This window comes from Pan troglodytes, chromosome 13 (assembly GCF_028858775.2).
Source record: "Pan troglodytes isolate AG18354 chromosome 13, NHGRI_mPanTro3-v2.0_pri, whole genome shotgun sequence".
NCBI lineage: Eukaryota > Metazoa > Chordata > Mammalia > Primates > Hominidae > Pan > Pan troglodytes.
In genome coordinates, this window is record NC_072411.2 from 136039872 (window position 1) to 136058629 (window position 18758).

General features: G+C 38.3%; 1 protein-coding gene across 1 annotated transcript; it reads right to left on the reverse strand.

Moving 5' to 3' along the window:
• Positions 1 to 7784: 7784 nt before the first annotated feature.
• On the reverse strand, positions 7785 to 10804 carry LOC107973974 (putative male-specific lethal-3 protein-like 2). Its single transcript, XM_016950763.3, is given in 2 exon segments — positions 7785 to 9704; positions 10687 to 10804. Coding segments are annotated over 2 exon segments (1347 nt in total). The 3' UTR covers positions 7785 to 8475.
• Between the last annotated feature and the right edge of the window lie 7954 nt (positions 10805 to 18758).

Sequence of the window (18758 nt, forward strand, 5' to 3'; positions counted from 1 at the left end):
GGATTTCCAACCCTCCAAGTGCTGTTTAAATGCCTAGGAAATAGTTCTCTTTAAAGTTATATTACGGCTGCTCTTATAAAATGTGCCTGAATTTTGCTTCAAATAAAAGAGATGGAGACTTATTCTGCATGGAGTTGTCATGTAAATATGTTTCTGTTGGAAAGGTGTGGAAATGTTACCACCAGTCTGTGGTTGGAGAAGCGCAGCTTTTGGCTGGTCCCAGCATTGACACAGAAACTGCTGTGTAACGGTGAGAATGTCAGTCTAAGATAAATTATCGCAAACATCAGACCCCACCTATTAGGCTGCTAAGAAAAGGGTTTGCTTTTTTCTGTTGCCCTAGAGCTGATGCAAACACAGAGGCTGTGAAATAGGCAACAAGCTGACTTTCCACGAGATGTCAGCCAAAGCTCACAAAATGTGTTGTTTGATTGAATGAGTCTCACATCTAACTGAAGTAATTAAGGATGCTGGCAAGAATTTAGCTGGAGGATCTTTCGTGAAGCAGTTTATAAAGTCCAATACTAGAAGGATGGCAAAATAAATGATGATAGATACTTGTGTTCTATTGGCAACAATTTTGAAGAAGTGTAATTATTGATATCAAAATTCTATATGATCTGTTTAATACAAAAAGGTTATAAACCTGTATTATGTGTGCATTTAAAAAGTATATATTATGTAATTTAAAGTATGATTATACATGTTTTAAAAGTGTGAGTATATACGTCTCAGAATGTTTCCAGGGCCATCTCTGGATGATGGTGTGATGAATTATTTTTAATATTAGTTTTCCATAGCTGCATTTTCTAGAATGAGCATTTGCTGTGCAATTATGAGTTTGCATTACTGATGTAATTAGAAAACACAGGGGGCCAATTATCTTAGTTCATTTTGTGCTGCTATAATAAAACCTGAGAGTAATGAACCTGTAATTTATAATGAACAGAAATTTATTTCTCACAGATCTGAAGACTGGCGAGTCCCAGCCAGACTGAGTGATTGGCCTGTGGTGAGGGTCTGAGTGATTGGCCTCTGGCGACGGTCTTCTTGCTGTGCCATCTCATGGTGTAAAGTAGGAGAACAAGAGAGGGCAAGAGAGGGCAAGAGAGAGCAAAAGGGAGCCAAACTCATTCTTTTTTTTTTTTTTTTTGAGACAGAGTCTTGCCCTGTGACCCAGGTGGAGTGCAATGGCGTGATCTCAGCTCACTGCAACCTCTGCCTCCTGGGTTCAAGTGATTCTCCTGCCTCAGCCTCCTGAGTAGCTGAGATTACTGTTGCGTGCCACCACACCTAGCTAATTTTTTGTATTTTTAGTAGAGGTGGGTTTGGCCAGGCTGGTCTCAAACTCCTGACCTCAAGTAATCCACCCACCTCAGCCTCACAAAGTGCTGGGATTACAGCCACTGTGCCCAGCCTTCAAACTCATTCTTTTATGAGAAACCCACTCCTGTGATCATTTCCACAATAATGGCATTAGTCCATTCCCTCTGCCCTATGGCCTAATCACCTCTCATTAGGCCTCACCTCCCAACTCTGTTGCATTGGAGATTAAATTTCCAATACATGTTTCTGGGGGACACATTTAAACCACAGCACCCCTCATGTGTTTTTACCTTGGCTTTGCAAAATCAGGGGCCATTTATCCAAATAAGACAATGGCCCCAAACATTCTAAAGCTGCTATTGTACAGCAGGTACAACACATAGCTGGTAGCAATATATTCAGCTTTGTCTTTTCAGTTCAGATATTAAGGGTGGTCTTATCATTCTATGGCAAATCCAAAGTTTCTACTGAGGTCGTTTCAAGGACTCTCCCTTAGAAGCATTCTAGGGCATTCTCAGGCCAACAGGTATACTCACTGGGCCTCTTTGCCAAACACCATTTATCCTTCATATCTGCTGCCAGGTAAGCCAGCCTCAACACTGAGTTCTTGCTAGTTTCATTGAGATTTCATTGCTGAGTTTGTTACCCTAGGATTTATAATCAAAGTAATTAGATCTAGGTATTTCTATAAGATCATTAGACCTTATGGTTTGGGGATAAAAGATTTAGTAAATACCTTTGCTTATTCTCCTGCTGCTTGCTTTGTGTGTGTGTGTGTGTGTGTGTGTGTGTGTGTGTGTGTAGGCAGTCTTATTTCAACTGTCTTTGTTTTGTCCTGGATTATCTTGTGTTTATTGATCGCATAAGGGAGTGTTCCACGAAAGACAGATGCATATATGTTGATTATTTGCTGCTTCAATCTAATCCAGTCTTGAAGACAAATGGTTAGAGGTTCCTTAGACCTGTGACAATTATGTGAAAAGGCAATTAGTCAAACTTAGCCTTGGGCACCCTACAAAACCTTCATAATGACATTTATACTTTTGTCAACTTGTGGAAGAAGGCCTCTTTGCTCAGTCTATATTTTAGGTCAAACAATTGTTGGGTCATTGGCAGTCTCGTTGATTTCTAGCTTCTGCTTGGTCTAACTTCTGACACCACTCATGAGCGCACACTGTAGCACAGTCGACCGTAGTGACCCATCTTCCTTACGTGGATTTGTCTGTATCAAATTTTCAAACTCCTGCAGAAATTCTTCTTTCTATCTATAGTCTCATTATGATCCTTACTCCTGCATTCTTTTAGGTAAAAGGCAAAAGATAGCAAAAAAGATGGCCATTTTAAGGAAAGTTTGCTGTGTCAAAATCAAATCATATTTTAGGAGGCACTCTAGAAAAACTGGGAGGCAAACACACCAATCTTTCAATAGTCAGCTTCTTTATTTGGTATGGTGGAGCTGAAAACACAAGTTGTCCAAGGACACTAACCTTCTGAGACCCACCCTGTTTGGATCTAAGCAACTTTTAACTTGTACCCCTTCTAGTCTTTTTATTCCTTCCTCCAATCTTCTAAATGAGTTAGTATTGCCTTGGGATTTCTCAGGAAAGGAACATTCATGTAAATGTGCAAGATCAGAAGGCAGATATATAGACGTTGAATTTAAAACCTAATTTAGAGCTGAGTCAAAGACAGTCTGTACAGGCTGCTATTAACAGGATACCATAGACTAACCAGCTTATAAACAATAGAAATTTATTTCTTACAGTTCTGGAGGCTGGGAAGTCCAAGATCAAGGTGCTAGCAAGGTAGGTTTCATTCTGAAGCCTCTTGTCTTGGCTTGCAGGTGGCCATGTGCTCACATGACCTCTTTTTTGTGCATGTGGGGAGACACTGTGTGAGAGAGAGCAAGCCCTCTGGTATCTCTTCTTTTAAGGACACTAACCCTATTGGATCAGAGCTCCATCCTTATGACCTTATTTTACATTAATTATATACTTAAAGGCCCTATTTCCAAATATAGTCACTTGTGCATTAGGGCTTCAACATATAAATTTTGGGGGGACACAATTCAGTCCATAGCAATGCTATAAATATTTTCTTATACTTCAGGAAGATGGACAGATATGTGCAATAGGATCTTTGTTATGTACTATTTTCATGAATGACTAGATGTGTACAGACTAGTTCACTTTATTTTAGCCCCTCAAATGGGGAAAGTAGTTGAAAACAAGGGGTTAGGAAAAAGATTTAAATAATCCATCTGAAAATTAAAAAATAATTAATTCTTAGAGACAAAAAGAAGGAAGCTCATTAAACACATTTTAGAAATCTGTCTCTTAAAAAGTAAATTGGACAAAGATGAAAATTTTCATAAAATAAACACTAGATTTAAAAATTGGATTCCAGGAACCTTTTGAACATTATTCTAGGGTAGGATCAACAGCTGAAAATGGACTCTGATTTTAATTAGGAGCCATAAATGAAAAAATATATATAGAAAATCGTGAATTTAGAAGGTAACATTTTCTGATAAGTAACTGAGCCATAGGAAAAAAAGAAGCTAGAAATAAAAATAAATATACAGCTCTATAAATGAAACAACTGGTCCCCCAAATAAAAACAAGACTCTAAGAGCCTCTGTAGTCTCTAAGAATCATGAGGTTATAAATAAGGACACCTGTAGATTTTGAGGAGAAAGACATTGGAAGAGCCAATGCCCTCTACTGAGGATGCTACTCTTGGGGAGCTATTAGCACCCCCAAGTTCCTTGTCCTTTCTCTAATCTTCTGAGGAGAATTGTTTACAGATGGACAATGACATAGTTCCTCTTTTGATATGCATGGCGCTGTATCTACAATAAATCCTACTTCCATAGAACATCACCCCTTCAGAATCAAATTTTAAAGTTGTCTGAAAAGAATAAGGAAGGCACATTGACCGAAAGCAAGAAGAGAAAAATGAGAAATTTGGTTTTAAACTAAAAATGTCTTATTGTGCCAGACTGTCAAAGAGACAAACTTGAGGTATGCAATAAATTGTAGAAGCCTTGAGGGCAAATAAACTTTGTCTGTCTCGACTTACTAAAACCATCCAGGTAGTGGAAATTTGTAACAATCCTAAGCCCTTTCCTAAATTCCAACATGGTGTCTTCATCAGATGAATACTTTTTTTTTCTTTAGGGAACAATCTCTACATATCAGCCAGAGTTCTCTAGAGAAACAAAACCAATATGATACAGATAGATAGATGATAGATAGATAGATAGATAGATAGAGAGAAAGACATTTATTTTGAGGGATGGGTTCATGTGTTTATGGAGGCCAAGAAGTCCCATCATCTACCGTCTGCAAGCTGGAGGTCCAGGAAAGGCGGTGGTGTGGTTCCGTTCAAGAACCAGGACCTCTGATGTCTGAAGGCAGAAGATGGATATCCCAGCTCAAGGAGAAAGCAAACTCACTCTTCCTCTACCTTTTTGTCCTATTCAGGGGTTCTCAACAGATTAGGCCATGCCCCCCCACATTGGTGAGGGTGATTTTCTTTCCTTGGCCTGCCTATTCAAATGCTAATCTGTTCTGCTGACAGTAGGTGGAGTTTTGAAGAGTGTGGTGTTCAGGATTTCGTGGAGTTTCAGTGGTGTCAGGGGCTGGTGCAGTCTGTGTAAGTGTGGGTACTCATGTGAGACTGCTGAGTCCTCCGAGAAGTCCATGGAACCCTTTTCCTTCTCCGTCTCCTCTTTTTGTTCTCATTCAGCCAAAGTTACAAGAAAGAATCAAAAAAATTATTCACCTCTTTACCACTATAAATGATTCTTTCTGAAGAAGAGGTTTCATTTGCAAAGATCGTATTTTCAGTTTGAACATTGATCAGCAGAATTTCATTCTTATTTCATCTTTGAATATTTCATTGAATCATCTGTCAGGACAGTAGCTGCACAAAATCATTTAAGACTCTAACAACAGATCTCAAACAATTGTGAGATTAAAAAAAAAAAAACATATAGGCTGGGCGCGGTGTCTCATGCTTGTAATTCCAACACTTTGGGAGGCCAAGATGGGTGGATCATTTGAGGTCAGGAGTTCAAGACCAGCCAGGCCAACATGGTGAAACCCCATCTCCACTAGAAATACAAAAAAATTAGCTGGGCGTGGTGGCACACACCTGTAATCCCAGCCATTGGGGGAGGCTGAGGCAGGAGAATTGCTTGAACCTGGGAGATGGAGGTTGCAGTGAGCTGAGATCACACTACTGCACTCCAACCTGGGCAACAGTGCGAGACTCCATCTCAAAACAAACAAACAAACAAAACAAACAAACTTAGGAATATTATTTTAAGAAGGGATTGGGAGATTTCCTAAGAAAAGAATTTTCAACAACTTGCTGAGAAGCTCACCTTGCCTTTCTTTTAGCTTTGACATAGATTGGGCCAAGTCACATAGAATTACTCTAGATACAGGAAGTATTATACAGGAAGTATTATAGAATTACTCCAGATAGCAGGAAGTATTATTAGCGACGGCCTAGACTGTCTCTTAATTGGCCCAAATAAAATCCAAGCTGGCCGGGCGCGGTGGCTCATGCCTGTAATCCCAGCACTTCGGAAGGCCGAGGCGGGTGGATCACGAGGTCAGGAGATCGAGACCATCCTGGCTAGCACGGTGAAACCCCGTCTCTACTAAAAATACAAAAAATTAGCTGGGCGCAGTGGCGGGCGCCTGTAGTCCCAGCTACTGGGGAGGCTGAGGCAGGAGAATGGCGTGAACCCAGGAGGCAGAGCTTGTAGTGAGCAGAGATGGTGCAGCTGCACTCCAGCCTGGGCAACAGACCGAGACTCCTTCTCAAAAAAAAAAAAAAAAAAAATCCAAGCTTATTCTATTATGCATAGCTACTATTTGGGCTGAGGAATTTAAACTGGCTTTATGTAGCTTGATTAAATTCACATTAGTAGCCTTAATTATAGAAATGGCTATTATTTGGGTCTTTCTAAGAGTTGGGAAGGCAACTCATCCTTAAGTTCACTTCAAATTGTCCGCACAAGCAACAGCTTAGGAGAGTTGTATTATAAAATTCAGCTCTCTAGTAAAGCCTAGTATTGGGCAAGAAAAGTAATTATCACCTAGACTTCCTGGTATCATCTCTTTTTATTCATTTTTAAGATAACATGAAAAAACCATTAAGTTGGGATTTTGTTTTAGACTATCCAAAGATTGGTTATGGGCATAGATACTTTTTGAGTGAATGGAACACAAGTACGAGCTTCTCCTTCATTGGATAAGAGTAACAGAAGGCTGCCAGACTGAGTGTGTACATAGGAATATGGTAATATGTGAGGGAAAGAGTAACAATCAAATTAGTAAACAGCAGAAAAAATGTTGGGTGGTTTCTATTAACAGTAGGGATTTGCTGCATATATTAACATCAGATTTAAAGGTAATCCTAGTACAAGACCAAAAGATGCTTTGACTAATTTAGTGGAGGCCTGTAACTGCTTGGATACATGAAGCTAAGCCTTGGATATTGGATCAAAGAATAGCTAAAAAAGACCATGAGTTTTTGACGTATGCCATGCCATAGAGGTAATACTTTTAAAAGCATCACTGTCCATTAAAAATATAATGTAAGACACATTGGTCATTTTAAGTTTTTAAAATATTAACATTTTTTAAAAGTAAAAAGAAATAGGTGAAGTTATTTTAAAAACATTTTATTTAACCCAATGTATCTAAAATATTGTCAGTTCGACATTTAACCAATGCTGAAAATTATTAATGAGATATGTTACATTTATTTTTACATATTAAGTCTTCAAACTCCAGTGCTCTAACCTCACACTTAGAGCACGTCTCAATTTGGTCTAGCACAGTTCAAGCTCTTAGCCTTGTGACATACCTTATCCTTTCATGGACATGCAAGAGAATTATGATAATCTAGGAAGAATCCATCTGGACACTTACGGGTTTTGCTCAAATTAACTAACCAAAAATACATCCAGCTTTGTCTTTGTACTTCAGATATTGTGGGTGGCACGTCATTCTCTCACAGTATTATCACTTTCCTATTTGATGCTACTGAAGCCACAATGGGAAGATATGTCTCTGTGGGCTTTCTGTTAGGATCACAGAAAGTGAAATCTTTTCTGTTTTCTCTTATGTAGCAATTTGTGGGCTAGCACCTAAGGAATTTCTGACTCTAAAGACTAAATCTTATGTGGTCAAAATTTACATTAAAATGTCAGCATAGTGTGCAATAAATATGTGGGTTAGTTTTAATTTCTACCTTTGGGGCTGTCAGGTGCCACAATGAGGAATACCTACTTTTTCAGGGGGAGCCAGTTTATATAATATATATTTTCCTAAGTAATCATTTTTGTCAAGACTTTCAAATTTACTGGTTTAAATGAATACGTAGCATTCTCTTATATTCCAATCGTCATTATATCTGTAGCTATGACTCCGAGTTAATTTTTTTTTTCAAACAAGAGAGGCTTTATTTAGATCACCAAAAAGAACATGTTACAGAAAGGGAACCATAACATTACACAAAAAAGTATAGCTGTAAAATTGCAAACAAGAAAGGCAATGCTTTCTTTAGATCACCAAAAATAATGTTTCACAGAGAAGGAACCGTCAGAAGCAAATTATAGCTGCAAATTTTCTTTTGCCATCAATATGGATTCCCTCTAAAATACTTTGAGACTACTTTGCAGTTTTCAAGTACAAACTAAACCTTGTTGGACAGTTGCTCAGCTTCATCAAGAGAATGAAACCAATTTGCAAAAAAATTTTTGTTTAATGCTAACAAATAACGAAACAATGTGGTTCTTGCTGACTAACTGCAATGTCTGCTGAAATGGCCTAACCTATGTACACTTCCATGAACATTTCACTGTGAACACAGTTGCTTTTTACCTGCCATCACAGATGGCCTACAAAGTAGCAAGTGTCATGTCAGAACACTTTCAGGCACCTAGGAAATAATTCTAAACAGAGTAACTACAGTACATGGGGAACTCAAACAACAGGGCACACCTCTGTCAAAGCCCCCTGGTGGGCACTTTGCTTTGTGCTCTGGATAAAAACCCACCACCTTGTTAATTTTTTACCTGGAACTCAGAACACCATGCTAGATGGAGCAGTTGTTCTTACAGAACCATCAACACTTATTGACTGCCTGGGGGTTCCTGGTGCTGTAATGCACCTCAGAGGCAGCGACGTAAGCTGACTCTGGGAAGAAGTCATCGTGGTATTCTGCTAAAAACCTCACAAAGAGATCAAAGTGCTTCAATAAAGCCTTCAGATTCTTCTCAGTAAAGGACATTTTTCCAAGAATTTCTGGAAGTTTGACAAACAATCGCAGCAAATGTTGCGCCCCGTAAATGTAAGAGGGTGGAGGTGGCTGGTCACCTGGTGGGTAATTGTCAGGTACGAGCTTCCAGGAGAGGACCTCATTTATTTCATTAGTTCTTCTCCCTTCAAAGCCAGCAAACACAGGACTCCCTTCCTGGCTAGGAGTCAGAGGAGTAGGTGAAGATGATCTGCTATGCACAGGTGTCTTCTTTTCCAGGTGCAGGAACAGCTTGGGCACACTGGTGGACATGTCCTGCTGCCAGCGCTTGGGCTGAGGTGAGGTGCTGCTCTTAGAAAGCCTGTCACAGTTGGCGGTGTGGGGCGAGGACCGCCTCAGAGACTGCACTGCTTGCGGCTCGGCTTTGCGCCTTTTGGGGGTGGCTGGTTCACCGCTGGTCGACTGACTCTCTGCAGACTGCGGCCTGGATGGATTCAACAAACGTAAGCTGGGAGAGAGCGTCTCCTGGCTCCTATTAGTATTTGTGGCACTTTCCTTAATTGCAAGAAAAACCTTAGATGCAGTCACCTTTTTATACTGAGCTTGTTCATAGGGATAGAGTAAAACCAACGGGAGAGTGTAATCAAAGGTTATTCTTAATCCATCCACCATCTCCTTACAAAGGTCAACATTCTTTTCTGCTGGGATATAAGGCACGTTCATGCTGGCATGTGGCATAGCGTGATGGTGACGAGGCCTCTCATTGGCTGAAAAGGCTGCACTGATAGCAAAATGCTTCACATAGGATTCCAAAATCGTTATGATGTTGGTGTGGCATGGAAGTTGCACTAACCGTTTCCTCCGATTAATGTAGTAACAATCATCCTCCAGCTGCCTCTTCAGAACTTCAGGGATTTCTAGAGTTACTGTTCTTTCTTCCATTTCCCTTTTGGTTTGAAGCTCCGGTTCTTCTTTCACTTCAGTCTTTTCTTCAATATCACATTCTTCACTTATTTTTTCATCCTTGTCTTCACTGCTGTCGGAGGAACTGCTTAATGAGTTTTCATCATTTTCATTTTTTTCTTCGATGGAGAGGCCTTTTAAAAAAAGACAGAGTCAGCACCAAGCAACCTGGAGCGGCTGCTTCTTTCTCTCTTGCTCCTCAGGTGAGCTACAGCATTTCTTGCCAATTTATGCTGTAATCTACGATTTTCTTTCTTTCTTTCTTTCTTTTTTTGTGACAAGAGTTTCGGTATTGTTGCCCAGGATGGAGTGCAGTGGCGCGGTCTCAGCACACTGCAACCTCCGCCTCCCGGGTTCAAGTGATTCTCCTGCCTCAGCCTCCAGAGTAGCTGGGATTATAGGCGCCCACCACCATGTCCTGCTAATTGTTTTGTATTTTTAGCAGAGACGGGGTTTCACCATGTTGGCCAGGCGGGTCTCAAACTCCTGACCTCAAGTGATCCGCCCACCTCGGCCTCCTAAAGTGCTGGGATTACAGGAGTGAGCCACCGCTCCCAGACCCTAATCTACGATTTTTTTTTTTTTTTTTTTTTTTTTTTTGAGACAGAGTCTCGCCCTGCCGCCCAGGCTAGAGTGCAATGGCGATCTCGGCTCACTGCAACCTCCGCCTCCCGGGTTGAAACGATTCTCCTGCCTCAGCCTCACAAATAGCTGGGATTACAGGCGCCCACCACCACGCCCAACCACTTTTTGTATTTTTAGTAGAGACAGAGTTTCGCCATGTTGGACAGGCTGGTCTCAAACTCCTGACCTCGTGATCCGCCCGCCTCCGCCTCCCAAAATGCTGGGAAACAGGCGTGAGCCACCGCACCTGGCCAATCTACGATTTTCACTGGGCTCACGAAGCACATGATCTTCGGCTACCCATCTATCCCAGCTTCAGTTCCAACCGTTACAACGGATCAGCTATTCTGGGATCTTTCTGCCTTTTTCGCCTTTCCCAACAATAACATTAACAATCTAGGTCGGACGGCGTCCGACGGGAGCGTCCCACGGGAGCCTACGCGGCACCAGGCTGCACGGCAGGGGAGATTTAACGCGAAGAGAGAAACCCACCGTAGTTAAAAGGCCTCCTCCGTCAGCGGCTTGCGTCCGCGTCCCGGGCGCACACGTAGCGCCGGCTACGCGACAGGGCGCGCGCGACGCTGCCGAAGGCGCATGCGCGGTCCGGCATGCCGGGCGGAAGCCCCATTTGGTTTCTAATGCTATTTATTTATGTATCCCTTGTCTCTCTTTTCTTAATTATGTTGTTGAACTTTATCTGTTTTACTGGTCTTTTAAAGGAGCCAGCGCTTAATGTTTCTTGATCACGTTTTTGTTTTTATTTTCTTTAATTTCTTGACTGTATTATTTTGTTCCTTTTAACTTAGGTTAAACTGGTCTAAAATCGTTTCTTGAATTGAAAGCATAATGAATTTACTTCCATTTACTTTTGTTTGCTAATAAATGCATTTCAGGCTATCTATTCTCTGAGTACCATTTCGTGATTTTCCTTTTGTTTCCTTCTTTGATACAAGCATTATTTAGAAGTTTTTATTACTATTTCTACTTGCAAGATAAATTTAATATTATTCCCTACTTTAAAAATCCTAAGTATACTACCAAGAGATATTGAATATTAAAATAATTAAAATTTATAGTCCTAACATTTTGCTTAATGATAAATACTAGAAGCATTTCATTTGTCAAGAAAAAAATCATTTTATATTTAATTTTAAAATTAAATATGCAATACATACAAAACCTTATGTGGCATGCATAACATATAAAGAATAAAAATAAAATGTCACTCATGTTGGTGTTTGAGTTCTTATGCTCTTGCCAACACTTAGTATTGTTTTTGCTAATATTCCCAGTGCAAAATTGAAGTAAAATTTGTATTTTTCTCCTTTATGATAGGCACTTTTGGTGTCTTATTTAAGAAATCATTTTATGTTCCGTGGTTATAAAACTTACCTCTCACGTTTAAACTTTTAATCCACTGGAACTGATTTTTGTATTTGCTTTAAGGTAGAAGGCCAATTCTCTTTTCCTTAATGTGGATAACAAATTGTCTTAGTAACATTTATTGAATAATTTATCCTTTCCTCACTGTTCTATAATGCCACCCCTGAACTGTATCTCTTCTATGTGTACATTGGCCCATCTCTAGATTCTATATTGTATTTCACTGGTCCTTTTTTTTTCTACCTTTGCACCTGATCACAGTGTTATAATAACTGTCTAGCTGGGTAACTCTTCTCTCCTTGTTCGTTTTCCTTAGCTGTGTTATGGCTATGGTTGACCTTTGATTTTTCCATATACATCTTATTACCAGTTTGTTAGTTTTACAAAAACTCTTTTGGCATTTTGATTAGAATTACTTTGAATCTATAGATCAATTAGGGGGAATAATTGATATATTTATGCTATTGGGTCTTCTAATCTGTTAACATGGAATATCCCTCCTGTGATTTAGGTCTTCTTTAATATCTTTCAAAAGATGGAATAAATTATAGTTTTCTTTATAGTTATAATTTTAGCAGTATATATTTTATGAATTATAATTTTATCAGATACATTTTGTTGGATTTTTAGGAGTCTTTTGTAAATTATATGATTTAAAGTTCCATTTTTCTACTGTTGATGTATGAAAATGCAATTGACATTTTAAAATTAGAATTTAATGAAATAATTACAGATTCACATGTAGTTGTAAGAAATAATTCAAGATGCCTCTTTTATACTTTAAATAGTTTCCCTGAAGGTAACATTTTGCTTGTGTTGGCTTTATTTTGCTCTTCTTTTTCTAATTTTTTGAGCTAGGAATGTAAGTTATTGATTTATAGCATTTAGTGCTATAAATTTCCCTCACATAATTGCTTTAGCTGCATCCCATATACTTTGATTATGTTTTCATTTTCATTCAATTCTATGTATTTTTAAAAGTTTCCTTTTATACTTCTTCTTTGATCCATGGCTTATTCAGAAGTACGTTGTTCAATTTCTACGTGTTTAGAGATTTTCATGTTGTCTTCCTGTTATTGATTTCTAGTTTGATTCTATTATCATCAAAAGACATAATCTATATTATTTCAATACTTTTAAACTTGTTGAGACTTGTTTTATGGCCCAGAATACTGCCTATTTTGGTGTACGTTCCATGGGTGCTTGAAAAAATGCATATCCTGCTCTTGTTGGGTGGAGTAAAAGACTCCACAAGTCACTGAATGCTGTCAGTGGTATCCTTTGACTGAGATATTATTTGGCAAATAAAAATGAAGAGTTTGGATGTCTTGTCCTATATATAGTAGCAAGATGGTTCTCCAAATAAAACAGATGAAGATTCAGTTGAATATTTGCTTCTATTGTAAAAAATGTATAATCAATGACAAATTAAACAATTGAAATATTGAGAAATATAGTTATATTTGAAAGTTAAATGAGATCTTTCTTAGTCTTTAAAAAAGTGAGATCAAAGTGAAGGGAATTACTATGGGGTTAATCAAGAAACTTACATAATTTAAAAATAACTCTCAATGTTTCATCTTTGTGGCAGACATATAAGGATAGGATTAAGGATGCTGATTTGGAAACATGTTATGCTAATTTAGGTTTTATTAAAAATTATGTGGTGATTACATTCAAAGATCTGTATAATCATGTGAGATCAGATCAGGTTGGGCAAATTAACCTCAGCATTAACCCACATTTCTAGGAGGAATTAGTTGCGCTACTAAACAATGACTTAGAGGTCAAACTTGACTTAATCTAATTACAGAAACTTTTTATTCTAGTTAAGAATTTCATGTCTACTGTGTAGCATAAGTAGCTTATTATAGCATTTTTGGCTACACAGTCAGGTGGAAAGGGTTCAGAGCAATAATTCAGTTACTGCAAAATATTGCTCATATATAAAAGAACAGATTTGAGACTTGGGAGACATGAAACGCAGGGATCTTACTAAGTTTTATTAATGAAAGTTGTTTTAAGACATTTAATACTATTTCCAATCTACATACTAGAAATAACTAGAACAGTTTTGTAATATAATGAGAAGTTTTTATCGTGAAAGTTAAATGCTGAAATAATGTACTTTTGGATTGCTGGTTCAAATCCACTGTACAGCTTTGAAACAACTGCCCAGTGACCTACAGTAGAACTTTTCTGTGTCCTCTTGGGTTCTGAGTTCTTTTTCCAGGCTGTTCTCTGTGCCTATCACCTGTTAAAGGATATGGCTCTGAGATCTTTCTATTACAAACGCTTAGCATTTGGTAAGATTTCAAGCCTGTGCCATTGTTATTACTCCATACGATCACCTAAATAATTTGCACAAATATAAAGCTTCCTAATATTTTCAACTTTAACACTCTATAATTTGCCTTGTCATCTTATTCTTCTTTCAATTAAAATTATTTCCCCTTTTTCGTATCTTCACATAAATATGATCTACCATTACTAAACACTAACTTTAACTTCTTGTGTTTATTAGTACTTCAAATTTTTGGTTCTAGTGTTTATTAGTACTTCGTTCATTTTTCTGTATCTTTTATACAGAATGGCTTTTAATTTTCTTTCATGATTTTTTATAGCAGCTGAGCTTAAATATTTACTTTCATGATCATTTCAATATTGCAAGGGGGTCAGGAAAGTCTTTCTAAGAATGACATCAAAGGCAAGAAATAGAAAGAAAATATGTTTAAAAAATGTGAATACATAGAAATGAAACATTTCTTTATGACAAAATAAGACACATTTAATAAACAACAAAATGGAAAAAATAGTTGCATTCTATATTACAAAGGTTTAATAGGAAGAACGTATAAATAAGAACATGAAAACTCCAAAACGAGAAAGGACAAAGTTCATAAATTGGTATTGTTAAAAGAAAAACTTCAGCTGAATTAAATTTAATGGAGTTTAATTGAGCAATGAACGATTCATGAATTGGGTAGCTCCCAGAATCACAGCAGATTCAGAGACTCCAGCACAGCCACATGGTGGAAGATTTATAGACAAAACAAGGGAAGTGAGGTAGAGAAACAACTGGGTTGGTTACAGCTCAGCATTTGCTTTCTTTGAACGCAGTCTGAACACTCAGAAGTGTATGAGTGATTGAAGTACGGCTGCTGGGATTGGCCAAGACTCAATTATTGTTACAGTCACACACTCCTAAGTTAGGTTTTCAATCTTGTCTACCTATTAAGTTAGGTTGCAGTTTGTCCACAAGGACTCAAATATAGAAGTATGGAGTCCTTCTCAGGCAAAGTTTAGTTTGGTTTAAAAGCATCAACCAACATGGAATACAATGGCTCATAAATGTGTGAAACTTTCTGCCCCCCGAACTAAATTAAAAACCGTGAATCATCATTTGAAACCTATCAAATTAGTAACACAATGAACAATAACAAATATTAGCGAGGGTGGGAAGAACTGAATATTTTCTTATGCTTTGCATTAATTTGTATAATCTTTCCAGAGGTCAATTTAGTGCTATGTGTGAAGATCTTTTAAAACATGTCTGTTCTTTGATTTAACGAAGTCTACTTCTTGAAATGTATTCACGGTAATTGTGGATGTTGATGAGGATTTAGCTGGAGGACCTTTAGTGAAACACTGTTGATAATGTCCTATACTGCAAGGATGGCTGAGTAAATGGTGATAGATACTGATTTGTGTTCCACTAACAACGCTTTTGAAGAACTGTATTTATTGGCATCTAAAATGTATTTAAAATTTTTAGTACAAAAGGAGATTCCAAACATATGTATTACATACATGCATTTAAAAAATATACATTATTTGTTTTAAAAGTTTGAGTGTGTATATATTAAGAAGTTTCCAGGGTTATCTCTGGATAATGGTGTGATGGATTATTTCTAATATTAGTTGTCCTTAGCTGCATTTTCTAGAATGAGCATGCATTATGCAATCACGAGAGTGCATTACTTATATAATTAAAAAACACAGAAGACTGATCATGTGTTTTTCGCCTTGGCTTGACAAAATTAGAGCCCTTTTAGCCAAATAAGACACACATAGCTCCAAATCTTCTAAAACCGCTGGCGTACAGTTGGAGGGTGTTTTACCATCATTATCCCTTGCCTCCCTTACCCAGAAATTGTTTTTCCTGGGAAAAGTAGGACCACAGCTCTCTTTGATGATGTTCCTGCCCCAGTTTCATGTGGTGGGGAATTGATTTTTATTTCTCACCTTAGGCTTTTTGCAATACAAGTACACTTTTAGGGTCACGATTAATGTATTTTAATGGGCTATCCATCTTAAAAATCAATGAAAAGAATTTACATTAAAAATAGAAGGCAATTAGACTGATTTGGATGACCTATTTTTAATCAACCCCATTATTTACGGACCTGAAAACTCTCAGAATGTCTTTCTCTGGAGCATTCAAGGATCGGTCCTCTGTTATGATGTGTGAATAATTTTAAAACAGGAGGCATGAGATTGATTGATAACTTGTGAAATCTTTTTAAATTACCCACCTTAGAAATGCTCCAGGAGGCCCCCTTCCTCTTTCATCGGCCCTTTGCCGTTCTTTTTACCTCCCATGGTTTACTGGGATAAGTTTGACAGGTACAGAAGACATTGTGTTCTGTTTCTTGAAAAGTTTTGGGGCGTCTACTCCTTACTTAGAATTAACTTTCAAGTCAGTAGTGTTACATCTTCTCTCAGCTATCTTCATCCCTTTATATTCAACTGTTTTCACCATTGCATCTAATGTTCTTATTTCTTGCAAGAAACAAGAATTATTTATGTCACTCTCATTTATCAAAATTATTTCTCAATTGTTATAAAATGCACAGAATTTAGGCTCTTTAGAAATTCTTGCTTTCTTAGCTTCTGTATTTAAATTTTTAGCTTATACCCCAGATTTTTTTTGTATTGCTGAAGGGGATATGTATTTTAGAACTCTTGATGAATTTTCCTAATTTTACAGTTTTGGAAGTACTTGACAGAAAACAAGTAACAACTGCCATTTCCATTCCTAGTCATTTCTTTTGTTTCTAAGTAGTATTTTTACCACATTCTTGGATTTAGTATGAAAATGTTATGCTCTCCATTTGCAGCCACTCCTCAGAAATTAATATAATTTGCTAGTGTTCTGAGGAGAAGTTACAGAAACCAGTTGTAATGGTTAATGTTGAGTGTCATCTTGATTGGATTGAAGGATGCAAAGTATTGTTTCTGGGTGTGTCTGTGAGGGTGTTGCCAAAGGGGACTAACATTTGAGTCAGTGAACTGGGAGAGGCAGACCCACCCTCAGTCTGGGTGGGCACCACCTAATCAGCTGCCAGCGTGTCCAGAATAAAGCAGGCAGAAGAATGTGGAAGGACTTGACTGGTTTAGTCTTCCAGCCTACATTTTCCTTCTGTGCTGGATGCTTCCTGCCCTCGAACACTGGACTCCAAGTTCTTCAGCTTTGGGGCTCTTGGACCTTTGACCACAGACTGAAGGCTGCACTGTCTGTCAGCTTTCCTACTTTTGAGGTTTTGGGACTTGGACTGGCTTCCTTGCTCCTCAGCTTGCACACAGCCTATTGTGGGACCTGACCTTGTGATTGTGTGAGTCAGTACTCCTTAATAAACTCATATATATATATATATATATATATATATATATATATACACACACACACACACATATATACATATATATACACATATATATACACACATATATGTGTGTGTGTGTATATATATATATATATATCCTATTAGTTCTGTCCCTCTAGAGAACCCTAATACACCAATGAACAACGTCTCCTGTCCCCAGAGCAGTGAGTAGTGGTTTGCTGTAAGTACCACTGAGTCTGATAGTCTCTGAAGGAACCATGGCCTTTTTCTAGTCAGGAGAGTCCTGAGTTTAAGTTAGTGTGCTTGAGAACATGTACTTGTAAATTAAGACTAAGCCAATGCCAGCCATGAAGTGGTGATGGCCATAGCTTTTCCCTTCCCACTAATGTTTACTGCAGGCTTACAGTTCACCAGGCTGGCATATCATGTACATCATGTTGCTTCATCCCCATCACGGTTCTGTGAGGTCAACACTTATTATCCACATTTTACAGAATGGAGACTGAGGCTGGGGGAAGTGGGGTTGTGGAGAGGTAGCTTGTCCAGGGTCACCAAATAACTAGTGCAGCTGGAATTTGAAACCAAGTAGAATAAGAAAGTTGGCCAAAGATCAGGCAGGACTCTTCTTCTTGTCAGGCCCTGAGTCAATTTTTTAATAGATTGCATATATTATTTTTTAATTTAATTTTTAAAATTTTTATTTTACTTTAAGTTCTGGGATACAGAACGTGCAGGTTTGTTACATAGGTATACATGTGCCATGGTGGTTTGCTGCACCTATCAACCCGTCATCTAGGTTTTAAGCCCCACATGCATTAGGTATTATTCCTAATGCTCTCCCTCCCCTTTCCCCCCACCCCCTGACAGGCCCCAGTGTGTGATGTTCCCCTCCCTGTTTCCATGTATTCTCATTGTTCAACTCCCACTTATGAGTGAGAACATAAGTGGTGTTTGGTTTTCTGTTTCTGTGTTAATTTGCTGAGAATGATGGTTTTCAGCTTTATCCATGTCCCTGCAAAGGACATGAACTCATTCTTTTTTATGGCTGCATAGTATTCCATGGCGTATGTGTGCCACATTTTCTTTATCCAGTCTATCATTGATGGGCATTTGGGTTGGTTCCAAGTCTTTGCTATTGTAAGTAGTGCTGCAATAGATTGCATTTTTTAGAGCAATTTTGGGTTACAGCAAAAATAAGCAGAAAGTATAGAGATTTTCCATAAGGCCCCTGTCCCCACACATGCACAGCCTCCATTATCAACATCCTCAAGAAGGTACATTTGTTGCAAGCGATGAACCTACATGACACATCATTATCACTCGATGTCCATAGTTTACATTAGGGTTCACTAATGGTGTTGTACATTCTATGGGTTTGGACACGTTTATAATGACGTGTGTCTACCATCGTAGTATCATATAGAGTAGTTTTACTGCCCTAAAAATGTTATGTGCTCCAGCTATTCATCCCTCTGTTCTCCTCAATCCCTGCCAACCACTGATCTCTTTACTGTCTTCATAGATTTGCCTTCTCCAGAATGTCACATAAATGGA